General features: G+C 41.6%; 1 protein-coding gene across 4 annotated transcripts in view; it reads left to right on the forward strand.

Annotated features, from left to right (window-relative positions):
- The first annotated feature begins 3,353 nt into the window (after positions 1–3,353).
- Positions 3,354–21,945, forward strand: part of efl1 (elongation factor like GTPase 1) — a 130,456-nt gene continuing 111,864 nt past the window's right edge. The window contains exons 1-8 of one of the 4 annotated variants that reach the window (XM_039794987.1): positions 3,354–3,372; positions 6,271–6,370; positions 7,510–7,577; positions 7,665–7,749; positions 9,182–9,315; positions 12,950–13,087; positions 15,027–15,262; positions 18,059–18,182. In XM_039794987.1, the coding sequence (XP_039650921.1) occupies positions 6,280–6,370; positions 7,510–7,577; positions 7,665–7,749; positions 9,182–9,315; positions 12,950–13,087; positions 15,027–15,262; positions 18,059–18,182 (876 nt within the window). In that variant the 5' untranslated portion in view covers positions 3,354–3,372; positions 6,271–6,279. The other 3 variants (XM_039794985.1, XM_039794984.1, XM_039794986.1) reach the window with 3 other exon arrangements.

Below are 21,945 nucleotides of genomic sequence, written 5' to 3' on the forward strand. Positions count from 1 at the left end.
GAGTTGCAAGGGGCTGCCGATGGTCCAGGCATTTGGACTCCACCTGTGTCTGTCCCCAGGTGCAGGTTTGTCTTCGGGGTTTGCCCCCCTAGCCACTGTACCCTCCCGAGTTAACCCACGTGGCTGTGGGGTTGCCTTCTTCCGCCCTTCATAGCTGTTGTGGTGGTTCTCACACCACCATATTGCAACTGAGCTGCCGTTGGGGTCTTCACTATTTACCCATAGCTGGGGCTATTTACCCATAACTGGGACATTGGTTGACGGGCATCAGGGCGTTTCCACTCATCGATGGGCCTGAATGCCACGTCTCTGGGGCCCACTGCTGCTCCGAGATCCCGTACAACTTAGCCTGGAGCCACAAGGGACCAGTTACCATGTGTGACATGGGGAGGCGTGTACGAGTACTCCTGTTTCACCCCTGAAAACAAAGGGCTATCCGGTGGCAGTAGCTGAAAGCAGACAGTGGCAAGCAGAAGCAGCATGCAACTACAAGCACTACTACTCCAACACTACTGCACTGACGCATCAAATGCACTGCGTGCAAACACACACACACACACACACACACACACACACACACACAGAGACTCACACACACACACATACAAACACACACAGACACACACACACATAAACACACAAACACACACAGACACACACACTGACCCCCCCACACACACACAAACACACACACACACACAGACGCACACACAAACACACACACACACACACACTGAGACCCCCCCCACACAAACACACACACACACACACACACACACAAACACACATTATACAAGTAGAAATGCATGTTCTTTTCCTCACCCAGGGAAAAGCTTTCTATACCACTTCTTATTCTTCTTCTTCTGCTTTTCCATTATCTGGCTCTGAAGATCTACCAGCTGGGACCTCATGGTGCTCTCCGTCCTTTCCCACTCCTGCTCCTTTTCCTGCTGATTCAGCTTCAGGCTTTCTGTGGCCTGAAGGAGGGATAACTTGTCCTCCTTCCACTCCTGGAGCTGACTCTCCAGCTGCTGCTCAGCCTTCTTCAGAGCAGCCAGGATGTTCTCCAGCTGGGCTCTCTGGGAAGCCTGGGATCTTTCCAGTATTGTCTTTTCCTCTTCCTGTTTTAGGAGAGCTTCCTCCGTCTTGCTCAGTTTATCCTTTAGCTCGTGAGCTTGAGCCCTCTCCATCTCCAGATAGCTCTCCAACTCTAACTCCACATTGGTCTTAGCTACTGCGAGCATCTGTCTTTCCTTACGAAAGTCCATCTTCTGAGTCTCCACTTTATTTTTAAGGGCCTCTTTCTCACTCTTCATCTGCTCCAATTCGACTTTCAGGTCTTCAGTAATGAAGTACTGCAGGTTGAGATCTTTTTGGGCTTTTCGCAGCCTGTTGGAGATTTTTCCCAGCTGGGATTTCAGATACTCTGTTTCCCTGGGTGGGGAGTGGACACGTTCAGCCAGAGCCTCTTCCAGCTGGGCTCTATGGGAAGCCTGGGATCTTTCCAGTACCTCCTTTGCCTCCTCATCTTGATTTCGGAGAGTTTCCTCCATCTTGCTCCGTTTATCCTTCAGCTCTTGAGCTTGAGCCCTCTCAATTTCCAGATAGCTTTCCAACCTCACATTGGTGGTCTTACCTACCGCGAGCATCTGTCTCTCTTTACGAAAGTCCATCTTCTGAGTCTCCACTTTATTTTTAAGGGCCTCTTTCTCACTCTTCATCTGCTCCAATTCAATTTTCAGGTATTCAGTAATGAAGTACTGCAGGTTGAGATCTTTTTGGGCATTTTGCAGCCTGTTGGAGATTTTTCCCAGCTGGGATTTCAGATTATCTGTTTCCCTGGGTGGGGAGGGGACACGTTCAGCCAGCTGAACTTTCAAGTCACACATCTCCCTCTGCATCAGCTCTTTCTCACTCTTCATCTGCTCCAATTCGACTTTCAGGTCTTCAGTAATAAAGTACTGCAGGTCGAGATGTTTTTGGGCTTTTCACAGCCTGTTGCTGATTTTTCCCAGCTGGGATTTCACATACTCTGTTTCCCTGGGTGGGGAGGGGACACGTTCAGCCAGCTGAACTTTCAAGTCACACATCTCCCTCTGCATCAGCTTTTTGTCATGGCTCAAAGTGCTGCCCTCTCTCTGTTGTTGGAGCTGATCGAGGAGATTGGCCAGCAAATCCTCTCGGATTATCAGGTGAACTCTTCCCTCAGATTCACATTGGGTGAGCCTCGCCTCGCTGTCCTTCAGTTCACACCGCACTTGTTCTTCAAGTGAACTGAGATAGAAATTAATTTGCGGTTCAATCTCTCTGGATTTGAATTCCATGTTTTCAAACTTTTTATTCTGCTGGACCAGTATCTTTTTCTCCTGTTGCAATGTGCACCTTTGGTCAAAAAGTCAAATGACTCTGATATAAACGGCAGCTGTCTGGGTGAATTTGTGTGAGAACTGGTGCTGTGACTTCAAGTCACGACTCACGACTTGGTACCTTTTTTTTTTTACAACGTTTCTGCCTAAATATGAAGGGATTTGTGACATGAAGTGTCGCGTAACTACAGTTAAAAAAAACACATTCCCCTGTTTTTGGTTTTGGCGCACAACTAGGTGGGCCAAAATCTATTGTGAACCTAAATTGATATGTGGGCCGGATCATAATCAGCAAGGGGCCGGATTTGGCCCGCGGGCCTTGAGTTTGACACGTGTGATCTACACGGAAACGGGATAAATGATTTCTGTGGCTTGAACAGTAATAACGTTACTGAAGGCTAGCTTTAGCTTGCACTTGGAGCAGCAAGTTCATCTGCCTGTTGCCCCTCTCTGTCTGTCTTGTTCTTTCCAACTCTTGTGAGGGTAGTTCTTCGTCTGTATACTCGGGTTCGAATAAATAAGGACGACCATCAAACTCAAAAGGCTCTTCAGTGTGTTGTATATCTGCTATATTTGCCATAGTTACGTTACTACGCTACGCCCCTTGTGAACAACTCTGCTCTTCACTCTTCACACACTACGCTTCGATCTGCACACTACTGTTTACCTTTTCATGCTACAACTGAATTCCCAGGAGACAGCGCGAGGCTACAGCTAGGCTTCAGTAACGCTATTACTGTGCATGCCACAGACATCATTTATCCTGTTTCCATATAGATACATAGTCACTGATATGGTCATAACCACTACAGTGCTCAATTACCTATTTTTGAGGGGTAAATAAACTAAAGTTTTTTGCCGCAAAGGCATGATCTGTCCTCTGGATGACATCCACCAGACTACCGGGCGCTTGGAGGATTTTTGTCGGCTGCGGGAGTTATCACGGACGGCAGCTAGCAGCTAGCAGCTAAAAGGCCAAGCTACCCACCGGCAGGATCAAGACAGAGTAGGTGAATTTAAACAATGTCTGAGTTGAAAACGCATCTTGTTGTCACGTTAGGGCTCTGTTCATGTGGCAAAGATATATTAATTGCAATTTGTGTCTGTTAAGAGGCACAAAGGCACTCTAAAACTTGCCCCAACAACTGCCATTTTAGCTTAGTGGACGCTTGTACACGTAGCTGCAGCAACTCTAGTTTGCTAGGACCAATCCAGATCGGGTTTTTTTCTATCGAAAGCACTCGCATAGCTATAGCGATCAAGATTAACGTAAAAATTGGCCGGAATTCTCCTTTAATGATGACCAGCTCGATACAATTCTAACTGGAATGCTTTAGATTAGGCCTACCTTATGTGTCCTTAACAGTAGGATGTTTACATCTACAAAAAATGTGCGCTGATGTCCAATAGGTTAAAAATAATAGAGTATGGAAAAAGTATGGAATTTTGAAATGAGAAATGTGTAGGAACCCTGGAAATGGTAGGTGCAAAATATTAATTTATAGTGAGGTGTGTCTTATTAGTACCACATAGCAGAACAGCTCTGCATTGGTCTGGGGTGTTTGGGTCCCATAACTTGGACGCTATTTAGCAAAACGTCGTTTTCCATAGGAAATGAATGCGATTCTTTAAAAAAAATCATAAAAAAGGAGATGCAAAATATTAATTTGTAGTGAGGTGTGTCTCATTAGTACCACATCGCAGAACAGCTCTGCATTGGTTTGGGTCCCATAATACCACATTGAAGAACAGTTCTGCATTTTTCTGGGGTGTTTGGGTCCCATAACTTGGACGCTATTGAGCAAAACGCTGTTTTTCATAGGACATTAATGGGATTATTAAAAAAATATTAATAAAATAGTAGGGGCAAAATATTAATTTATAGTGAGGTGTGTCTCATTTGTACCACATAGCAGAACAGTTCTGCATTGGTCTGGGGTGTTTAGAACATCTAATATACAAGCTATTGGAAATAAATGAAGTTCAGAACGTAATTTATTGACTGTCCCTAGGTAAAAACCAAGCAGTTAGGAGCAAAATGGGTGTCCTATTGTTTTTTCTGCAAAGACTGAGTGAAAGCACAGCAGGAACAAAAAAAAAAGACCTATTTATCGGCGATTCGGCCCACTTGGAAAATGCCCAGTATGCCAGATGGCCAGTCCAGCCCTGGATCCAGGCATGGGCTGGGAGAAGACAGGAGAGGAGGAGGAGTTGGAACCTGTTTGGACAATTGGATCCATCCTCCCTCCTTCTCTTGTTGAGGTACTGGCTCAGAGAGCAGAGTCAGAAGAGCAGGCAGCTCTTGACAAGATTCCAACAACAACAACAACAACTGTGGATGAAGAGGATGGAGAGTATGAACATGATGATGAGGATGAAGTGCTGGAAGAAATAGACTTAGAAGATCTCTTCAGTGATGATGAGGAAGATGAGTAGTTTAGGTCAACTTTTATTATTTATAGATTTTTGGCCATAAATTAAAAAAACAGAGTAAATGTTATAAATGTCAAAAATAACCATTCCATTACATTCCTGGGGTCATAATTGTATAGAAAAATATGTCCATTTGTTAGTTATTTGCATCAAAAGTTATGCCACTTTATATCATATATAGATTTTTCGGGTTTGGTGCAAAGGCTTAAAAATAAAGCATTTTGGACATTATTTCAGCTTGGCACCCAATTTAATCTTAAAATAGACACTTGAATGATAAAGAAATAACAAGTTGTGAAAAAAAATTACCCTATGCGCTTGAGAAAACGAAGAAATAGTTGATCCTCTACACATCTTTGGCCATTTTTTGCTATTTCTGTCCAGAAATAGGGTCAATAATGTCAAAAATAACCATTCCATTAAATTCCTGGGGTCAGAATTGTATGGGAAAATGTGTTCATTTGTCTCTGTATGTTATTTACTTCAAATGTTATGCCACTTTCTATATCATTTTTAGATTTTTCGGGTTCTGGTCGGGTGCAGCAAAGGGTTCTATCTAGACTTATGAATTTACCACAATTTTTCCCAAATATGTTCTTCCATCTGGTAACCTAGCAACCACAGAGCGTCACAGCATTGAGCGATGTGTTGCATTCACTGACATGTAAAAAAAAAAATCAAAAGAAAAGAGCCTTTGTTAGGGAATGCATACTTTGTTAAAATTGGAAAGTATCAGACGATTTTTGGTAGTGAATCGAAATATTGTTGTTTTCTAGCAGTATTTAACTAAAAACCAAATAACACTGTAACTGGCAAGTAGGCTACAGGCTATTTAAACTGCTTTTGGCTACAAAATGAACTCGTAGGATAGATCTCGTTTTTACCATGTTCTCTGAATACAGCACCTATGTTAGCTAGTGGGCGTGGCTAATTTGGCTCATCAACTTCCGGGAAAACAGCGTGAGTTGAAAATGTCCACATGTCTTTAAAATATGTGCTTATTCTCACAATACTGATGTATTTTACTCGACACGGCAGCGTAGCGCGTGACAGTGGTATTGTGTGTAGACTCTAGAAGCCAGGTTAGGTCTTATTCTTCTTTCTGGGAGAAGTTTGGTTTAGGTTAGCCACAGTGTTAGCAGATATCACCTGTCACAATTCACAGAGAGAAACCCCAGTGTCAGTACCTAGTTAACGTCCAGTCTAGTTTCACCCTTCGTGTTCATTGTACTCACGTTAACAAAGTCCACGTTTTAAAACCACACACTGTTGAAACCCTTTGATACAACCACACCGCGCTGCCAACGCTAGCCAACTTTATAGCCAGTAAGCCTGCACTGTAACATAGCTTGATGCAACGTTAACGTTACTGTGTTGCTGTCCTATCACCGTAATTTAACCCTGCTATGTTAGTAAGAAATTAGCAGCTTACGCTACCAGCCTGTACGTTTCGTGTTGCCATTTGTTTTAGGTGTTCACCATGGGACACACCAGCCTGGATAAGATCATTGCACTGCAGAGAAACCCTGCCAACATTAGAAACCTTTGCATTCTGGCACATGTTGACCATGGTGAGTTCAGTGTCTGTATTAGCAACAGCGAGCCCTGATGTTTGCTCAGTTATTTACTGTACATGGTGGGGGTCGACGACCAATTATCGGCCTGCCCGATTATTGTGGCCGATATTTGGCAATTTGGTGTTGCTATAATAACCAATCGTGTTAATTAACTATAAAGTGCGCTACAGCTCTGTAAGCACTCTCCAACTCCTGTTTAAACTTCAGGAAGCTATTTTTGTTTTTATTTATTCTTTATTTTCTTAATGTGTATGTTTAAAGTTTAATTTTTATGAAATAATTGCTTAAAGCATTTAAACAAACTTATGTGTTGGAGTTTGTACCATTCCAAAATGTTAATTTTGACTGAAAGTTTTTAATTTTTACTGTAAATGCATACTGTATCGGTTCCAAATATCGGTTGTCGGTTTCATAAACTAATAATAATTAGTATCGGTATTGGCCCGGAAAAAACAGTATCGGTCGATCCATAGTACATGGCAAAGCCATATTCCTTTTAATATGTTCTTGACTTGGTATTTACCTGTTGATGGGCTCAGTACTTAGAATAGAAAGTAACACATATTTACATAAATGTCCACTTTAATAACTTCAATTGTCAGTTGCCAAATCATACAGTAGCAACCACTGAGTGTTAACTAACTACACTTTATGACAAAAACAGCATTTTTACTTATTGTTATAGAAATACATTTAACATTTTGAGAGATTTGATATATGAATACAATTATCACAGCATAATTATCTCCAAAAACTATTTTTATTAAACCAACACTAGAGAACTTTTCCCGCTTCGGTCCCCCTACAGGTTGGAAGCAGAATTGTCCATTACATAACATTATGCAAGTTTGCCAGATCGGGTAGCGCGAGCTGTAGTTCCAATGAGACAACCTGTAGGGGGACGGAAGTGGGAAAAGTTCTCTAGCGTTGCTTTAATTATAAATTGTATTTTCAGTTTGTTGATATTTTGTATATAAAATGTCAATGTATTACAAAACAAATACAGTCAATTCTAAGATATTCAACTTAAAATGATATATAAAAAAAATACAAAAGCAGTGCGTCTTCAGATTTTAAGCTCAATCAAAGGTTATTCTTGTCGAAAAAATGTAATGTTCTTTGCATCTTTGCAGGCAAAACTACTCTGGCTGACTGCTTGGTGGCAAGTAATGGTATCATATCAAGTCGGCTGGCTGGGAAGGTAAGTGGCTTTATTTGCTACAGAGGTCTTCTTTATGCTGTTTGGTTGTCATTATTTGTGCTTATTTGTGGTGTGTTAATGTACCAGCTGAGGTATCTGGACAGCCGGGAGGATGAACAGATCAGAGGAATCACCATGAAGTCCAGTGCCATCTCCCTGCATTACAGAAATGGTAAGCAAGGTTTTGCCATCAGCCTCTGTTGTTACTTAAGTGGAATAACTGGACATGATTGCAAGTCATCTTCATTTTGTCCAGCTATCTACAGGACCAAGAGAATTATGCCATAAAGAAGACAAAAACCGTGCATTCAATTGTTTCATGGTGAATTTAGTAGGCCTGTAGCGACGCGTCGACGCATCAACATCAAAATGATGTAGACTTCATATTTTTGCGTCGACACGTCGAAAAAAATAAATAACAAATATTAATTCTAGTCAGAAATCTTCAATACGTACGATTTAAAAAAAAATTTCCCCACACCTAATTGCCACCCAAGAAAACCCCCTTCTTCCAGGACTCCTTTGCTTTAATATGCAGCCGTCTTCATCATCTAGGGCAGTGGTGGCCTAAAGGTTAGAGAAGCGAGCTTGTGACCGGGAGGTCGTCGGTTCAATCCCTGGACCGACAGGATAAAATCTGGGTGGGGAAAAGTGAAAGAGCAGCGCTTGTCCCTCCCTCATTACCACCACTGAGGTTCCCTTGAGCAAGGCCCTTGGCCACCAGCACATTCAAATCAACAAGCATTCTCTGACGTGGGAAGGGGGGGAGAAGAACAATAACGTTATTTAAGACACGATGATGATCGGAAAAAAACATGTCAAAAACTTTGCAAAAGCCAAATAATAATAAATACCACTTAAAAAGCTTAAAGACAAAACTTACTAAAAAAAGTCCAACTACAATCATCAGATCTGAGTAGAGTTGGGTAACATTCAAGAGCACTTTAAAAAGAGATAGAAAATAACAACTAAATAAGTAAAAAAATAACAAGTATAATACAAATACAATAATAAAATTTTGTTTGTTGTTATTGCCATTACCTCTTTTAATAGTGTTAGAAGTTATTGGTCAAATATATTAAATATTTTTTTTTATTAAAAAAAAAAAAATTTTTTATTTTTTTTTTTTTTCCACAGGAGTAATTTATATAGTTCTATTTAACGATCTAACGATCGATTATCTGTTCAAAAAATGTTCAATGTTCTGGGCAAAATGTAAAATGTTCTATTAAAGAAAATATAGAAAATTAATATTTGTGGGTGCTGTAAAGTGGTTAGAAAAAATTAAATCGGAATCGGCTAAAATCGGTATCGTCAGGTCAAACTCAATGAAAAATCGGAAATCCGAATCGGCCTAGAAAATTGTAATTGGTGCATCTCTAGTTAGGTTGATCCTTTTTTTCTGTTTGTGGTGCTTTTTTTTTTTTTCAGCATTTCACAGTCATTCGGCTTAGGTGTTGACAAAAACGGCTCGGGTGCTGCACCTTATAATGGTGGGGAAAACCCTGCTTTACATTAAAAGCTGATAAATACTCTGCTGATTAAGCATGGAGATTTGGAGGAGAAGACTCTGAATAGTGTCTGTGTGCCTTTTGTCCCCTCAGGAGATCAGGACTACCTACTAAATCTGATCGACTCTCCTGGTCACATTGACTTCTCCTCAGAGGTTTCCACTGCTGTCCGCCTGTGTGACGGGGCCATTATAGTTGTTGATGCTGTGGAGGGAGTGTGTCCTCAGGTAAACATCACCGTTGACTTAAAGGAATACGCCACCGTTTGTTGAAATAGGGCTTATCACGGTCTACCCTGGCTGTAGATAGGTGGGCCAATGCATTTTTTGTCTCAGTGCAAGTAATTAGGTTGTTTTTTTTGTCTTTTGTTGGCTCACTTTTACTCACAACATGCTAACCGGCAACACAGGATTCCATTCACTACGCTAAGCTAACTAGCGGCGGCGCTGCCGGTGTTGCACCGGACTAAAACGATGGATGCACAAAAAATACGTTGGCCCACCTATCTACAGCTAGGGGAGACCGTGATAAGCCCTATTTCAACAAACGGTGGCGTATCCCTTTAATGTCTCATGCTGTATGTTAGTTTTTACTAGTATTTACTACAGATCCACAGTCTTTCCTGTGAACACACCAAGTCTGCCCTCTCTTAGTAGTCAGACTTATTTTTGTGTCTGTTCTCCAGTATATTTGATTGGATTTGATATTTGAAATGAAACACTAACTGTGAGGTTAGGGTGCTGACTGTTAATCAGCTCCTCTGCCTTTTCCTGGTGCTCCTTATGGCATGAGGAAAACAACCAATCCGAGCCGAGAAAGTTGGGCCAGTGGACGGTGCATGGCTTTGGCTCGACTTGGTCACAGACGGTCTCATTTTACAGCTTAACACTGACTACGTTTACATGCACATAATATTCCTTTTTTGCCCTTATTCCAAAAAAGGCGATATTCTGACTAAGCTGTTTACATGGCTAATGAAAGTGAATATTCCACTAATATTACCGTTTACATGCAGCGGTTTAAAATAGGAAGTTATCCTTGGTGGTGGACTTGTTGGAGCATGCGAACACAGTGTCCCTCTTTCATTCCTTCAACCAGCTTCTTGAAAAGGTTGGCGTTGCGATGTTTGTGCATATCCAAAAACCTGTTGATATCCAAGTCTTTGATAATGTTTAAAAGTAGCTATGCTTCTGCTTCTTTTCTTTTGGCCATGCATCTCTACCGCAGCCGGACTCACTTGAACTGTTGGCTGGTTGGTTTGTGTACAGTGACCATAGTGACGCACAGAGTTGACCATAAGCTGTAAACTGAACTGGCCGTTAACCCCGGTTAAGACGCAGATTCTAAATGCGCTGTTTACATGTCCAAAGAATGCTTCTAAAACCCAAATGATAGCGACATATCACGTTTTAATCGGAAAATGCTAAGTTTGAAAAAAGGTGTTATTCGGACTATGCTGTTTACATGACCTGAATCATATTTGGAATTGGGGATGCAGCAGTTAACCAATGTCACTATTAAAGGTGCACTATGAGTTCCTGCATGGTTATAGCGCGCTTTCATTTTTGTCTCAAATTGTAGGCATCTCTCCTTGATCCACTAGCTGCCTGCCCCCTGAATACAAACCATGTTCCAGCCAATCACCGACAAGATGGTTGGGGGTGGGGGTTAGTGCGTCTTTTTCACTGAAATTAAGGCTGCTGCTCTAAAAGCACCCTTCTCCCCAACCATTTTGTCGGTGATTGGCTGGAACGTGGTTTGTTGTATTTTGGTGCACATCCTGTGCCCCTAGTGCTTGTTTACGACCCCTGTGTTGTCTCCTCAGACCGGGCTTTTTCACAGTGTGTTCAGGGGGGCAGGCAGCTAGCGGATCCAGGAGAGATGCCTACGATTAGAGACAAAAATTAAATCGCACTGAAACCATGCAGGAACTCATAGTGCACCTTTAACTGCCCTTTAAACGTCATGTTAATTAATCGTAAAGGCTCCGCTACACCGAGTGTTAACTGACTGCATGTTATGTGTAGTTAAACCTCCTTGACAACATAAACATTTGTGCAGACACACACACACACGGCATATCAGATGCCGGTCCGGTCACCGCGAGAATTGACTGTCAGAGTGATGTACGGCTCCCTGTGGTGGGATAACTTACTGCTGCAAGTTTTTATCGTTGCATAAAGTTAGCAAACACCTGGAAAACACAGAGCAGAGCTGACCTCACGACAGCTGCTGCTGCAACAACAGTGAATTTAACCCAAGTTGTTTACTAATGTTGTTGTTAAGTGTTTGTTAGCTTGTTAACATTACCAGTTACCTAACGTTGGGCTGTTTAATGTTAATGATAACGTTACAGTTAACAGCTAACGAGTCAGGCGCCGACGTTTGCATTTAGTGCATTTAAGATAACGTAATGTTAAGAGGCAAAACTCTGGAACCCACACAACTAGCATCCACACGCTACTATTGGTCCGTGGTTATGCAAGGTAACGTAACCTGATTTGTTCAGGTCCTATCCCCTGACCAATCGGCTATCCTAACCTCAACCACTCGAGGTCAATGCCTAACCCCAACCAATCGAGCTGCTTCGTAGGGCGGGACTTGCCTGTAAGTTACCTGGGATCCATCACTCACGTTACCACTTAACGTTACCATTTAACGTTACTTACTCCTCTTCATCCCCTATGGGATATAAGGCTGCAAAGAGATCTCTACATCGCATTTATTCCTTGGCGACATGCTGCGCATCTCCCTGTGACAGGTGCATCTTGTCTAGCAGCTCCTCCAACTTTTAGAAACACCAGCTAGCAGGGCCGTTTCTAGCTTTTTCAGGGCCCAAAGGACAGCACTGTTGTTGCCAACTTGGCCTTTAGTTTGTGGCGTGACTTATTCACCTCTAGTCTCTAATCTTTTCAGATGAATTTAAATGAAAAGGTTGATCATGTAATCAGTTTAAAAACAGTTATTGTGTTATTCCCGTTTCAAAAGGCCGGGTTCGTTCAGTGGGTAGAGCAGGCACACATATAATTAGAGCTATTAGAATTTGTTGGTACAATAATCGTACCAACAAATTCTATAATCGTTGCATCCCTATTTGGAATATTGTCATATTCGGAATAATAGTGGATTATTAGTGTGCATGTAAACATACTCAAACATCTAGCACACCAGGTAGCCCCCAAGGACCACATGAGTAGCCCTCAGGCCTGTTCTAAAAATGAACACTGAATATCGATATTATCTGTTTCCCACCTTGTTTAATTATTGTTGATAATTATTGTGAGAAATCATTAACATGATCAGTGTCTTCACATAGATGAGCATCATTAATCATTTATAATCATATATAACTATCATTAATAAACATATATAACTAAAGGCAAACTGAGCACATTTGTTATTTCAGAAGAGTATCAAACTGGTAGCCCTTCGTATGACTCAGTACCCATGAAGTAGCTCTCAGTTTAGAAAAGGTTGGTGACCCCTGGTCTAGCCTGTCTCTGTCCAACAATAACAAAATCCACCTACCAGCTCCTCCAAAGCTCATTAATTAGAATGTTATATCTCATTATTTTTTCCCCTAAAAAGTGTTAAAATGACAAGTTGCCTGTGCATTTACCTTTTAGACCAGAAGTCTCAAACTCAAATTGGCTTGGGGCCAATGCTGGTATTGTCATCTCAAAGGAGAGCCACTTCTACAAGAGTGCCAAAAAGCAGTATTTCTGGAGGAAATAAATAAATGATTGTGTTGTGTAAATTACTACTGCTATTACACATAGAAATTACATGTTTGTCCATCGGCCTTGCAAAACTGGGTCACAGGGATTTCTTTTTCTCATTGCGCGTGTGCGTTGTGTGCAGACCCAGGCTGTGCTGCGCCAGGCGTGGCTGGAGAACATCAGGCCCGTCCTGGTCATCAACAAGATAGACCGACTCATCCTGGAGCTGAAGCTCACCTCTCAGGAAGCTTACAGCCACCTGCAGAAGATCCTGGAACAGGTGAGAGGTCTCATCTGACACAGGCCACACTAAGGATATCTTCACTAGATATTTTATATAGAACACCCTCAGCCCGCGGTGTTACAGCGCTACAAAGAAACCTTCCGTGAAATTGTACTTGTTTGTGTTCAGCTGTCTTGAATCGTTTTAGCCATTGTGTATTTTCTAGTGTTCTACCGATACTGGTTTATCAAGGCCGATACCGATGCCCATTATTAGTAATTAATGACACCAATAAGCGATATTTGGAACCGATATGCATGTACTGTGAAAATGAAAATCTTTATATCAATAAATAAATAAAAAAATTCAACTACTAAGAACTAAACTGAACAACGTTTGACAGACATGTGACTAACCGAAATGGAAAAATGTGTCCCTGAACAAAGGATGGTCAAAATCAAAAGTCACAGTCAGTATCTGGCATCTCCTCCTCATGGACTGCACCAGGTTTACTTTTCTTTTTACCCCACTTTCCACCTGCCGTTGCATTGGCCATAGGATTCTCGCCCTTACCCTCCGATCAAACAGGTCCCAGACGTGCTCAATGGGATGGAGATCCGGGCTCTTCGCTGGCCATGGCAGAACACCAACATTCCTGTCTTGCAGGAAATCGCGTACAGAACGAGCGGTATGGCCGGTGGCGTTATCATGCTGGAGGGTCATGTCAGGATGAGCCTGCAGGAAGGGTACCACATGAGGGAGGAGGATGTCTTCCCTGTAACGTTCTGCAACTTTTGATTTTGACCATCCTTTGTTCAGGGACACATTTTTCCATTTCGGTTAGTCACATGTCTGTGAAACGTTGTTCAGTTTAGTTCTTAGTAGTTGAATTTGGTATGTTCATACAAAGTTTTACGCGTGTTGGCTGAAAATAAAAGCAGTTGAAAGTGAGGGAGTTTCTTTTTTTGCTGAGTGTATATATATAACACATACCTGTCAAGTTTTGGATTTGAAAATAAGGGAAATTTTCCGGCGCCCACCGCAAGCAGTCCCACCACCCCAACCAAGCTCCAGTATCCCTTACATTTTAAGACAGGTGTACAAGAAAGCTAAAATCACCACTTGATGCAGAATGCTGAAAACATTTACAATTTATAACATTGCTTGTCTTTACATTTTATTTTCATTCCACACATTCTTTTCATTTCATATTGCTTTTCTTTTACAGTTTTTCTTTTCATTTCACATAACTTTTCTTTACTCTTTTAGTGAGTTATTGTATAAATTTGTTGCAGACTTTGCATTCTTTAAGATTGTTTTGGAAGGAGTGTATTAGTGGGCTGGGCCAGAGTGGTTTACAGAGTGGTTTACACAAGAGTAGAGCGCAGACAGTTCTGTTGTCTAACGTCATCCTATTCTCTGTAACAATCTTTCATACCATGCTAAACACCCTTTCTCAACTTGCCTTGCTATGGGGAATGCATAGTAAAGCCTTCATAAGTTTTGGCAGCGCACCGTCTCTGTCGAAGCGTCCATCATCCGTCTCTGTTTTTTTTTTTGTTTTTTTTTCCTGCGTTGTCACTCATCATCTGACCTCACACACTAAACTCGCGACAACTGCCACCTACAGTATCTGTAGTAGGCTACTGCAGGTGGCAGTTATCGCGAGGCTAGTGACAGAGCTCAGATTGGGAATGTTTTTTTTTTTTTTACTCCGCTCGGACCCGGGGTATTATTTTTTAATAACGCAGGTTAAAATACGGGAGATTTACGGGAAAATACTAATACGGGAGGACGGCGGGAAAGAAGGGTAAAATACGGGACTTTCCCGGCCAAAACGGGATACTTGACAGGTATGATAACGCACTAAATGATGGGAAAAATCCCAGAAAGCATAACAGGGGCTCTTTAACTCGTGGAAAACATGGATAAAAAGTTGGAAGTGTTTTGTAGAGCACTGTAACTAAGTTGTTGCTGTGCGTGTTCTTCCTCGTAGGTGAACGCGGTTACAGGCGCTTTGTTCACATCCAAAGTGATGGAGGAGCGGGCGGAGAAAGAGAAGAAGGAGGAGGAGGCGGCGGAGGAGGAGGAGAAAGAAAGCGAGATCCTGAGTGGAGATCAGGTTTATGACTGGAGCGCCGGGCTGGAGGAGGCCGACGACTCCCAACTCTACTTCTCCCCCGACCAGGGGAACGTGGTGTTTGCCTGCGCCATCGATGGCTGGGGCTTCAGGTGAGACGGCGGGCTCCGTCGTTAGCTGCATCCATGACTTTGGGGTGTGCGCGGTGTGGAGGGTCTAAAGCACGCATGTGTTGGACTCAAGGCCCGCGTGCCGAACCCGGCCCCTCGTAGATTTTGATCTGGCCTGCAAATTAATTTAGGTTCACAATAAAGAGTTTTCATATTCAGCCTGTGGAACAGGTTGCTGTGAGTCGGCTGTGTGGTAGCCTGCTTTTAAAAAAATGTAATCATTGTTTTGCTCGATTTGCTAAATTCTATCATGGCTATGGCACTTTCTGGTTGACTTTTGTAGGGCTTTATTTCAACAAAAATGTCTAATAAAAGGGTGCCCGGATTAGCTCACCTGGTAGAGCAGGCGCCCACACAGTATATAGAGGTTTGCTCCTCGACGCAGCGGCCCGGGTTCGGTTCCAACCTGTGGCCCTTTGCTGCGTGTCATTCCCCCCCTCGCTCTCCCCTTTCATGTCCTCAGCTGTCCTGTCAAAAGTAAAGGGTGAAAATGCCCCAAAAAGAATCTAAAATTTATAAAAATAAAATAAAAAAAAATGTCTGAGAAAGAAACATCAAAAATGTTGAATACAAAAATTAAGAAAAAGTGACAAATGTAAAAAAAATAAATAAAAAAAAAGCGACATGCTACAATCAATACAATACAATCAAGATATTTTTCTATGAAATAAAAGCATGTAAAAAAAAAAAAATAAAATAAAAAAAAGTCGGTCCCTTAGTGAAATTGAGTTTGACACCCCTGCTCTAAAGCTTCAGTTGAACTGGTGCGGGCCTCCGTAGACGGCGTGCACGCTACGCGCATGCACGGAGACATTTATGCTCAACACGTTGTTTTTTTACAGTATTCTCTGAAACGCCAGAGGGCGTACAAACAAAATTATCTGTGAATAGGCAAGAAGTAGTAGAGAAGAGGAGACCGGAAGTAAAGGGAAGCCGGCTGCCTGGCAACAGTAGTAAACGCATCCATGTTAAACACCCACGTACCGCCAAACCTCACGTTTATCTACTCTAATCATTAACCTGACTGTCCTTTATGTAAAGGTTAATGCCCGACGAGGTGTCCATTGTCAGGTATTAATGGACGACGGCGAGGCGTGAACCGTCCGACGCGCATTAACCCGCTTATACCATGGTCACTTGCCAAATAACATATTTCTAAAACATTAGTTCATATTTTAATTAGTTTTACAATCGAAATCTAAAGTTTATCTAAACAATGACTCCGTTTCCCTGGTTACGCCTGACGGTTTGACTAATACCTGGAACAATCATTCCCATCCATCAGGTTCTTATGCAATGCAAACGTTGTTCTCTCCACCAGGAATTAGGAAGAACCTTAGATACGACTTGCCTCCCTTAGCAACCGGAGATATTTATATAGTCCGCTCAGCTGATAGAACCCTTCAGTTTAGCTACGAGCCAGAAAGCTAACGCTATGCTAGCAAGATCCAAAGTCAATAACATTGTGTACAGTTGGCAATCACTAAAAATAATGGACACCTCGTTGGGCATTAACCCTTACATGGACACTAGTGTCTGCCTGTAACACTGTTAAGAACAGTCTTTACATGAAGCCGTTTTTTTTATTTTTTTTAGCCGTGACAAAACGATCTCTCATGTTTTTCCACACTCTCCAGCAAAATGCCTCTTCTTTTGCCAGTGTGGTGTCTCTCTCTGACCACACATTTAAGGCTGATTGACCCTCTGTGGCCTGTACATGGAGAATCACACAGATGTTTGTAGAGGCGAGCCTGAAACTGAAAGCGCAGCGTGCGCTGAGTTACAAAAATTCAGAGGTGCACGACCACGCGCCGCGACAAGTAGAGGAGCCCTCGCCCGGGAAAAGACAGCTCGCGGTGACCTCATTGTATGGCTCGCGCACCTCGTGCCGGGAACACCGCTGCAACCATAAACCTAGCTTAAGTGAAAGCACTTGTCCTCATATGTAGTGATTGGCTTTAAAACCCCAGAAGGCAGTTTCACTGGAGGCTGCTGATGGCACAATGTATGACTATTTTAGTATTCAGTATTCGGCAAGTAGTTTGTGTTAATTTCGAATATTTCAAATATCTTTGTAACGTATCATAAACTGGAAAGATAATGTGGCTCATGGGTTTGACCTATTCTGTAGGTCCCAGTAACCCAGTAACTTAATCGATACCCCAAAATCCATGTCATTGTTTATTCATTCAGTGTCTTTAAAAATATGGAATGCCATTTCATTCAATATCAAATAAATACATGAATAAATAAATATGCCTGTTTATTTATGTATTTATTTATTTAAAATCGAATAAAATGACATTCCGTTTTGACACACCTGAAACATTTTTTACATGTCCACTAGATGGTGCTGTCCACTTAGATATAATATACAGTATTTGACACTAAATGAGCCTCAACATGATTCCAGAAGCATCAGAGACCAGAGCAAAACCAAGCTGTTTGTTACCTAAAAAGACCTCATACTTTTCTCCAGTTGAGGAATTTCAAAGTAAAATACTTTCTCCTTACATTTCATTACATCACTTCACACCATGTGTTCCACTCCACAGTGGCATAAAGTCCCCATGCTGTACTGGCAGTTTCACATGTTCACCCTGATCCTGTTAAAATCTCTCATCAAAGCTCCACTTTATTCAAAGCTGCTAATAAGCCCGATTAAAATTGCAGCATAGCTTGCAATAAAGATCAATGCCTTTCTGTTGTCTGTGATAACCTGCATAAAAAATGTAAACGGAGGACTAAGAGTTAGATTTTTTTTTGTGTGTTTCCTAGCATCCAGCAGTTTGCCCACATCTACAGCCAAAAAATGGGTATCAAGGCAGAGGTGCTGCTCAAAACCCTGTGGGGAGATTTCTACCTCAACGCTAAAGCAAAGAAGATCATGAAAGGAGCTCAGGTAATGTAACCTTGAGTCATGAGTGTAGGTCTTTTTTTAAACATGCATTTTCTCTTTCCTTTATGTTCCTTTCTTGACACATTCTGTAACTGCCAAAGAAAGATTGAAAAAAGAAATCTGAAGGGTACTGAATCCTGCAACTGTTACTGCTACTGCCTGGCTGGTGAATTGAGACGTATGCTGTTGCTTCATTGCAAGGGGAAATGCAACATCACTCATTCTTTGTTCAGAGCTTACTGTTTGTTTTTCTTCATAAAACATCATAATTTGTGGTTGGGTTAGTGGTAGAGCAGGCGCACATATACTGAGGGGTTTATGCCTCGACGCAGGGGTCCAGGGTTCGAATCCGACCTGTGACAATTTCCTGCACATCTTCCCCCTTTCTCACCTAGCTGTCCTGTAAAAATAAAGGCGGAACATTTGTGAATATATGCATTTATTTTGTTCACTAAAAATGGATACAGATTAACAATCAAACATGAATAATATTTACCCTTGGGTGACAGCTGGATTGATAACTATAAAAAAAATAACAGCGTTTTTTTTTTTTTTTTTTTTAAATTACTCTGGCTGGCTAGTCAGCAGCTCATTTGTGTTATGTTCCCTGTTTTTTCTTCGCTTTTTCTTAGAGCAAGTATCCCATCTCACTCGTACGTTGACCTGTTTAGTGTAAATTACAGAGATTTCTCGCAGAAGCAATTTTTAGTTCTTTGGGGACATAAAATCTGGGTTTGTTTCTTTGTGAGAAAAAGGAGATATTACAGTGTGACTGTGATTCAAGAATTATGTTTAGCTTGAGTAATATGGTCTATCACAAATATACGGTTGAATTCATAAGCACTACAGTGCAACTTTAGGGGCCCTATGTTGCACTTGGCGCAGCGCATAAGCCCGACGCAAGTGTCTTTGCTAGTTTAAGACTGATTGACCATTGACCAACAAAAGCCTGGTCTAAAGTCAATAGCGTAGCATTTCATTGTTATTTTAAAAGTGTATTAGTAAAATGCGCCTAGGCTCGTGCACAGTGCGCACACACCATGCTTGTTACACACACACACACACACACACACACACACACACATACACGGGGAAGCGCAGGAGCACACAAACATGCAAAAGATTACAAATAAAAATATTGCAATGTGAAATAGTATTATGATATGATCTGCTAGCGCGCTTTCACTTCGCGCACATGCAGATCCGTTTCTTCTTCTTAAAATCTCTCCTTCCTGCTCATCAAATCCGCCATCATAATAGCAATGCGCCAAGGTACAAACGCGCCTGGCTTTTAAAGGGAACGGGAGATGACACATTGTTTTATTGCATGTTACGCCCAAAACATGCCTATGATTAATTAAGACGCAAAGTACAACCCTTTTGAACCATGCAAAAGTGTGATTCGTACACGCCCTAAACACACCTCCGCCAGGCGCTTAACGCTGTGCGCTTAGAGCGTTAAAATAGGGCCCTATATGTCAAGATGATGTTTGACGCATCAGGTCCATTGTCCTTACTAGTTAACTTGGTAAACCTTTTGCATTTAGGGGAGAATCAGAAAATAGTATTACCATTAATACTAATATTGTTACTAATTAACAACGGATTGTGGATTATGACAGTTATTAATTAGTGTGATTGTTATTAATTAGGGTGCTCGGCCGTGGCTTGATAGCGTTGCATTTCCCCCGACTCATTTCCGTGTTCTCCTTCTCCATCAACAACATGAAATCAAGGAGAGGGCTAACTTTTCCTTGCTACGGATCTCCCACTGTGGTCAGAAAGCACAGGCGAGACTTCGTCTCCACCTCCGAAGTCACTACTCGTTCCGAAGCTAATCACATGACTCTTCTCTGCCTTGCCAGTTTTCTGTTTGGTGAACACTGATTTAGGGCTGAACGATTTGGGAAAAAAATCCAAGTGTGATTTTTCTGCCAGATATTGCAATTTGATTTGCGGGTTGTTGTTTTTTTTTTTGCTGCATATTGCACCTTCTACGATCATGTTAAATAAAGGGATAAAATATAAAGTAAAAATCCCCTGAAACTAGGACATTTCTGTAAACAATCTGTATGGAATCTGGAATATGTAACATTATTCCAGCATTAAGCTTATGAAAAAACAGTAAATATAATAACGAAAAGAGGAATAAAAAAATGCTAAATCACATGTTACACCAAACATTCAAATAAATAATTCACATTCGATTAATCGCAGTCTTGACGATTAGCCAATCGCATTCTTTCAAATCGCGATTTTGATTGGAAAACAACTAATCCTTCAGCCCTACACTGATTTCAACTAGCTTTGCCAGGGTCCCCCTATTTTAGTCCAGAGGTGTCATATCACTGCATACATGATGGTTTTTACATAACCCTTGTATGACTGACAGTTGTAGGTGTTCACATCATCAGTACCGGTGCTGTGCTCTTTTTACTGGTGGTGCCAATCACCTCACGATTGGATTAAGATTCTGAGGGCTACGACACAATGATAAACCAGCAGGTGTATGACACTGGCTGGCTGATTGCTGATCTAACCCTCTGATCTGTATTTCTACTTCTGTCTCTGTGCTCCCACTCCCCACTCAGTGTGGGGCCTCTGCCTCTAATGTTCAGTCCTAACTGCGTGTCATTTCCAACTGAACTGAATGTAGAGTGTAGTTCTGTGAGATGCTAATGGAGCCTGCTTTGGCCTCCTGTAGTCCTGCCTGCACACTTACACACTGCCGCCCACTCAATAGAGCTAACATGGGGCACCAGAGAAGAGCTGAACCCGCTCTGTACTCGTTTTGAACAGAAAGTCCGGAGCTCATCTTGATGTGCTAAATGTGAGACTCGAATTAAACCCAACCCTAATGTTATGTTTTAGTAGTAGTGTTAGTAGTGTTAATTTCGTCAGACGAGACTAAATATGTTCGTCAACGACCTTTTTTTGACTAAGAAGAGACGATGACGAGACTGCGGCAATGTCCAAAAACGCTGACTAAGAGAAAATTAACATGCGTTATTGTTGACGAAAAAAGACGACACCAATTGACCGCGCTCACCAACAACACCTCATCACTTCCGTGTCACTTCCGGTATGTGGTACATTCCCTTTCCGTGAAGAATCTGTCATTTGTAAATTTGTTTCGGGACTGGTAAAAGTGTTTTGCGTCTTGTTAATTTGTTTTCTAAAATGTTATTTTGTTTTCTAAAATGGTAATTTGTTTTGTCCTTGGTAAAAGTGTTTTGCACATGTAATTGTGTTTTATGGTAGGTAAAAATGTTTTCCAAAATGTAAATTTGTCTTGAGTTTGCTTTGCACTTCCCGACCACCGTAAAGTAGACACACAGTGAGAAAACAATAAATCATGTATAGAAATAGAAAAATGTGATGCATCGCTAATTGTTTTACCATCGCATCGTAGCACTGCAGGTGCCTAGAGATTCCCACCCCTATTATTGGATCACCCATGATTAGTGGTGCAATGTAACTAAGTACATTTACTCCAGTACTGTACTTAAGTAGAAATGTTGAGGTACTTTACTTGAGTCTTTCCTTTTCATGCCACTTTCTACTTCTACTCCGCTACATTTCAGAGAGAAATATTGTACTTTTTACTCCACATTCATCTGACAGCTTTAGTTACTAGTTACTTAACACATTAAGGTTTCTGCACACAAAACACCTGTAGTTTATAAAATCTGATGTTGTATTATAAATGAAACTAGCCAACAATATAACGGCCTACAAGTGCAGCTGAAATGATTAGACCATTAAA

The sequence above is a fragment of the Perca fluviatilis genome, chromosome 3 (genome assembly GCF_010015445.1).
Source record: "Perca fluviatilis chromosome 3, GENO_Pfluv_1.0, whole genome shotgun sequence".
In the NCBI taxonomy this organism is placed as follows: Eukaryota; Metazoa; Chordata; class Actinopteri; order Perciformes; family Percidae; genus Perca; species Perca fluviatilis.